The sequence below is a fragment of the Atta colombica genome, unplaced genomic scaffold, assembly GCF_001594045.1.
Source record: "Atta colombica isolate Treedump-2 unplaced genomic scaffold, Acol1.0 scaffold155, whole genome shotgun sequence".
NCBI lineage: Eukaryota > Metazoa > Arthropoda > Insecta > Hymenoptera > Formicidae > Atta > Atta colombica.
In genome coordinates, this window is record NW_017259245.1 from 1,260,038 (window position 1) to 1,265,401 (window position 5,364).

The window sequence follows — 5,364 nt, forward strand, 5'->3', positions numbered from 1 at the left end:
TGTGTGTGTGTGTGTGTGTGTGTGCGTGCGCGCGCGCGTGCGTGGTATAAATTTTTTAAACGATTTTATACTCAGTTTATGATGTATAATTTTATATTTTTTACATTGTAGGTAACAGTAGACATTTGGAAGACATTTCAAAACCAATTCAGAAAATAGTAAGAATTAGTAAATCTTATGTATATGTGAATTATAATTAAATTAAATTATCGTTTTTCTTCATTTTAATTTATATATTATAAATTTTTCCCTTTAACTGCACATTTCCTATACTTTTTATTATTGGCTGCACTGACTAATTTCGGAACTCGACAACGATCGTTCATCGACATGATCGTGAGAAAATTCAACTGCACTTGCCACATGCATTATTTTACGCGCGATAAATTCCGCATCGTTGTCCCGAACAAGCATCGCAGACACTCGCGTTTGAATTGACGAAATTGACGACGAAAGACACACTATGCATCTGCGCGGCAGCCGTGTTACGAGTCGCGTGAACCCCGTAGAACAGCATCACAACGCGCGGAATTTTCGAGGGATTGTATGATCTCCGCGTGTACCTACTGCCTATCAAAATACAATCTCGAGTGCCAAGATGACACATAATGAGTCAAAAATGAAATGCATACCTGACAAATCCGATCCAATTAGTCAAAGTAAGTTGGCTTTGTGTCCGAACAGTGAAGAACGAAAAGTTCATTCGCGGCCGATGCTAGACACTTTGAAGATCCATTGATTTCCTCCGCTTTCGTTTTCTCCCTTTACTGCACTTGAAGCACATTACACATACACATGAGATTCAATATACGCACGAAAATATACATTCATATAATTTTGACGAGCCATGTCGAAAAGAAACGCAAGATTCACCTCATTTACCCTCCGGTATTCCGCGAACACGGCTAACTTCGCGACTGTGCTCGATCATAACGAAAAACACGAAAGAGGCGATCGAGAACATTATTCGACAAGATCACAAATAAATCCTTCTACACGCATTATTTTACACGCATAAATGATCCCCTGTCGCTGTTGGAAACGAATATTGCACATACTTGTCGCGAATGCCTATTTAAACCGGCGATAATCCAACAACAAAGATCGAAAGACGTTAAGTCGCGCCGCGGCGATCATCTACTGCGCAAGCAGCCGTGCTCCGAGCCGTGCGGACCCCGTAGGATGCGTCACATGACGTCACAGCACGTGGCGCGTTCAAAAGCCAGTTCGGTTCCGGCTGGTACTGGTGTACGTTGCGCGACGTTTAATTCCGTTCAATGCGATATTTAATTCTTAATATACACGCCATTCATGTCCATTTCTTTTTTTTTTTTTGAAATACTAAAAGCACTTAGTGAAATACCGATCTCTTTTTTATTCTTAAAAAAAAGTTTGGCATCTAGAAAATAAGTTTTGTGTGTACCGGTCTTAATTCGTACGTGTCCTTTAATTGGCATAACTCCGAAGTTCATCTCCAGTCACAAATGACCCAAGGTGTGTACATTTTCTGTAACTAAAAAATTTTTATTTGTTTCTTTATTTTCAACTAATTCTCGATTGTATTGCGAGAATATTTCGAATTATAAAAAAAGAATTTAATCGTAAAATATATTTAATTTAATAAAAGCCCTTAATAAAAGCGATTTTTGGTAACTTTATTCTAAATGTTGCCAGTATATTATATATTATGTTGTCTGTTGTATTATAAAGAACATTTTCCTAATAAATTATAAATTTTTTTAACACAATAGTAATAATAAAATCCATTGTTTTAAAATGTATATGCAATATATCTTCAATTTATAGCCATTCATGCATATTAGAAAAATAATTTTTAGTTACTCAATAATTAAACTTTTTGGACAGCCGACATTTGAACTATTTTTTTTCTTGCAGTTTGGAATATCAATTTTAAGATACCGAACCATACTTTTCCTTTAAATATTTTCAGAATTTTATATTTTTATATGAAACAGTGCATTTTTTTTATTTCGTTAACTAAATATAATTAACTAAATATAGTTAACGAAATAAAAAAATGCACTATTTCATATAAAAATTACAATAATTTATCTACAATTTGTTATCAATATATAATTGCACAAATACTTTCTAAAGACATCAAAATATATGTAAAAATTGTTTAATGATTTATATATATTGTTATATGATGAAAATCAAGCCAAGACACGAATGACCGAACATGTGTAGGGTGCCAAAAATTAACATGTATATTAAGAGTCATTCTACACACTTGCATAACCGCATAACATATGCATAAAGAAAATCAACCAATCACATTTCTGTCATAAAGACAAACGTAAAATACGATTATACTAAGTATTAAACACCCTGTTTTGTTCTAAAATGACTGAATAGTTCAGTTACTTGTATTTGTCCACAATGCTGGAAATTATTTTAAAATTTTGGACAAAAAAGAATTAACAAATCATATTTGAACAATTCGGTTCACATAACCAACCCGATTAATCAATTCTTTCTCCGTCAAAGAAATTTCTACTCAACAATTGAGCACTCACTGTTATTGGTGTATTTTTTTAGATCATCCAATCAGCATTTTAGATTTGATAGAATACATCAATGGCAGCAAGCGCTCACTATTAAATTCGCTGAACGCAGCATTGTAGATACAAAAGACTGCTTTCAGTAGAGAAAGCAACTTCGCAACTGTTGTAAAATTCTTTAATATGATTGACTTATACATTTAGGTTCGTAAGAAACCAAAAGTAAGAACCAAGAATTTTACAACATTTACAAAGCTGTTTTTTTCTGCTGAAAACGCAGCCAAAGCTTTACGATATATTTTCACAAATTGCTCAAACCGACTGTATCAACGACAAAAAAGGCTTACGTGATCAAAATTGACGTTTGATATTCGTCAAATTTGGCTGCGTAGTTCTTTTTTGTCGTCGATTTATAAAAATTTGAGGTTCGTGAAAATGCACCTTTAGAATAGAAAATGCGCGCAATCTATACGTTCTACGTCTATGGAAACGGTGCTCGCTGCCATTCTGGCATTACGTCAATGGTGGAAGTCTCATTGGTTTGGGAGGAGTTGCTGTGACCGCCATTGTTACAACTCTTCGTCATATTACGGAAAAACGTAGTGAGAATCCGATTTATCCGCATTCCCTGTAGTGTGTGTCGAGGCCGAGGCGCCGTTTTCTAGGTGTTAACTTTCCAGTGAAGACCATAGACGGATCCATCAGCCGACGCATTCTCAGCGTAGCATGTCCACGATGAATCCCGAGTAGTGAGTAAACTTCCTTCTGCGCAGACATAAGTGTAACAAATTTGCCACTTCGTATAAATTATCAAGCGATAATATGGACATTTCCGTGATGAGAAAGTATCCATGTTATCGCTTCCGCGGGATCTCTGCTCGCTGTGTTAAAGAATAAAAAATACGACGTGTCCTTTGATTTTCATCATCTTGACAGATTTACCCTTCCCTCTCGTCGCTTTCCCCTACTACTCGAAACATGGCACTCTTGTATCATAGTCCATATTTCATCAGTATTTTTTACTGTTAGATTTTCACTTTGCATTAGCCGACCTTGGCTCTTTTCTCGTAATAGTCCTGAGAGGCACGTATAAAATGTTAATAAATTGACATCCTTTTTTTGAATTTTATTAGAAATTATATTTTACAAAATAGTTTTTCTAATTTAAGAGAATTTACCTTTAAAAAAATTTTTTTAAAGATTTTTATTTTACAAAATGATTTTTCTAGTTTAAATGTCTTGTGTTTGTATTAGTTGTAATTTTAAATTCTTTTTAAAGAGACATCGAATCATTTCTCTCTGTTTGTAAGAATGTTTACAAATTGTAATTTATGCTAAAATATTTTCTTTTTTCAGCGATTACCTATTTAAATTGCTTCTAATCGGTGATTCTGGTGTTGGAAAATCATGTCTCTTGTTGCGTTTTGCCGATGACACATATACAGAAAGTTATATCAGTACCATTGGCGTGGATTTCAAGATTCGAACCATTGATTTAGATGGAAAAACAATAAAACTACAAATCTGGGATACGGCGGGTCAAGAACGGTTTAGAACAATTACAAGTTCTTATTATCGAGGTGCACATGGTATTATTGTTGTTTATGATTGCACAGATCAGGAGACTTTTAACAATGTAAAACAATGGTTGGAAGAAATTGATCGTTATGCCTGTGATAACGTCAATAAGCTCTTAGTCGGCAATAAATGTGATTTACATACAAAGAAAGTTGTAGATTATACAACGGCCAAGGTAAACAGCACATATATATATACTCTTTTTTTATTACATAATTTATTTAAATATGTTACAGTCCTCATTACATAGCTATATTTTTTTATAAAGGAATATGCCGATCAACTCGGAATACCATTTTTGGAAACATCGGCAAAGAATGCAATGAATGTAGAGCAAGCTTTTATGACGATGGCTGCTGAAATAAAACTTAGAGTGGGCCCACCCTCAAGCGGAGCGAGTGATCCAGCCAACAAGGTGAAAATAGAACACGGACGTCCAATCGAATCTTCTAAATCCGGATGCTGCTGAGAACTATAATCTTGTGTCTCGTTTAACCAAAGTAAGCGAAATGAAATGTGTGTGTATATGTAAGAGTTTAATAGATTTACTCGAATGTGAATTATTAATTTATAGGGAACAATGACACATCTTTTTTGCAGAACATCTAATGTGGTTGCGGTCCGGGTACTGCAAAATTAAACTTATTACTGCAAGTATAAGAACATGGAAGTTTTAGTTTACTCCAACAACAAAAAAGAAGGAAAAAAGAATCTAACACACTCATGGACCACCAACTCTTTCTTCAGAGTTGTACGAAACTCTCGTCCATCTGCCCTAAAATTTCGTTTTTGTAGTTATCTTTCCAAAGAAGAAAAGACGTGGTTAATTAACGCCATTTTCTAGTATAAAGTTCGACTTTAGATAAATTCGTCGAATTAGTATTGATAATATCGAGCGAATGTAGATGTGCGTGTAATGGGAAGGACAACTCGGGTCTTGAGAAGTAAATTGAATATTACTGTGTATGGTGGTTATTACGATAAACACTTTAATTTTCTTTTTTAGCCTAATTGTAATATGTACAAGACATAGAATATGTGTTTGGCTCTATAGCCATTTCTATTTCTCTATACAATAATCCAGAAAAATTTCTCATGTTTTTTTTTATGTTTCATTCTCTATTTTCTTTTAGATGTGTAAAGGATTAGGTCATTTTTTTCCTAGGAAATTCCATATGCGATATCCTTTCTTTCTCAATAAAATATATACATATATGTATAATATATATACACACATATATATATATATATATGTATATGT

General features: G+C 33.9%; 2 protein-coding genes across 3 annotated transcripts in view; both read left to right on the forward strand.

Moving 5' to 3' along the window:
• The window catches only part of LOC108685640 (molybdopterin synthase catalytic subunit), a 4,134-nt gene extending 3,990 nt beyond the window's left edge, over positions 1-144 (forward strand). The window contains exon 7 of the mRNA XM_018190527.1: positions 112-144. The gene's annotated coding sequence lies outside the window, so the exon portion shown is untranslated. The remainder of the gene's footprint in view (positions 1-111) is intronic.
• A 2,878-nt stretch (positions 145-3,022) lies between these two features.
• LOC108685583 (ras-related protein Rab-1A) lies at positions 3,023-4,800 on the forward strand. 2 transcript variants are annotated; one of them, XM_018190438.1, is made up of 4 exons: positions 3,023-3,274; positions 3,882-4,278; positions 4,372-4,603; positions 4,678-4,799. In XM_018190438.1, the coding sequence occupies exons 1-3, from the start codon at positions 3,252-3,254 to the stop codon at positions 4,570-4,572; spliced, it is 621 nt and encodes a 206-aa protein (XP_018045927.1). In that variant the 5' UTR covers positions 3,023-3,251; the 3' UTR covers positions 4,573-4,603; positions 4,678-4,799. The 2 variants fall into 2 exon arrangements, with proteins under 2 accessions (XP_018045927.1, XP_018045926.1); XM_018190437.1 differs by having other exon boundaries at positions 3,026-3,274; positions 4,704-4,800.
• Positions 4,801-5,364: the final 564 nt, after the last annotated feature.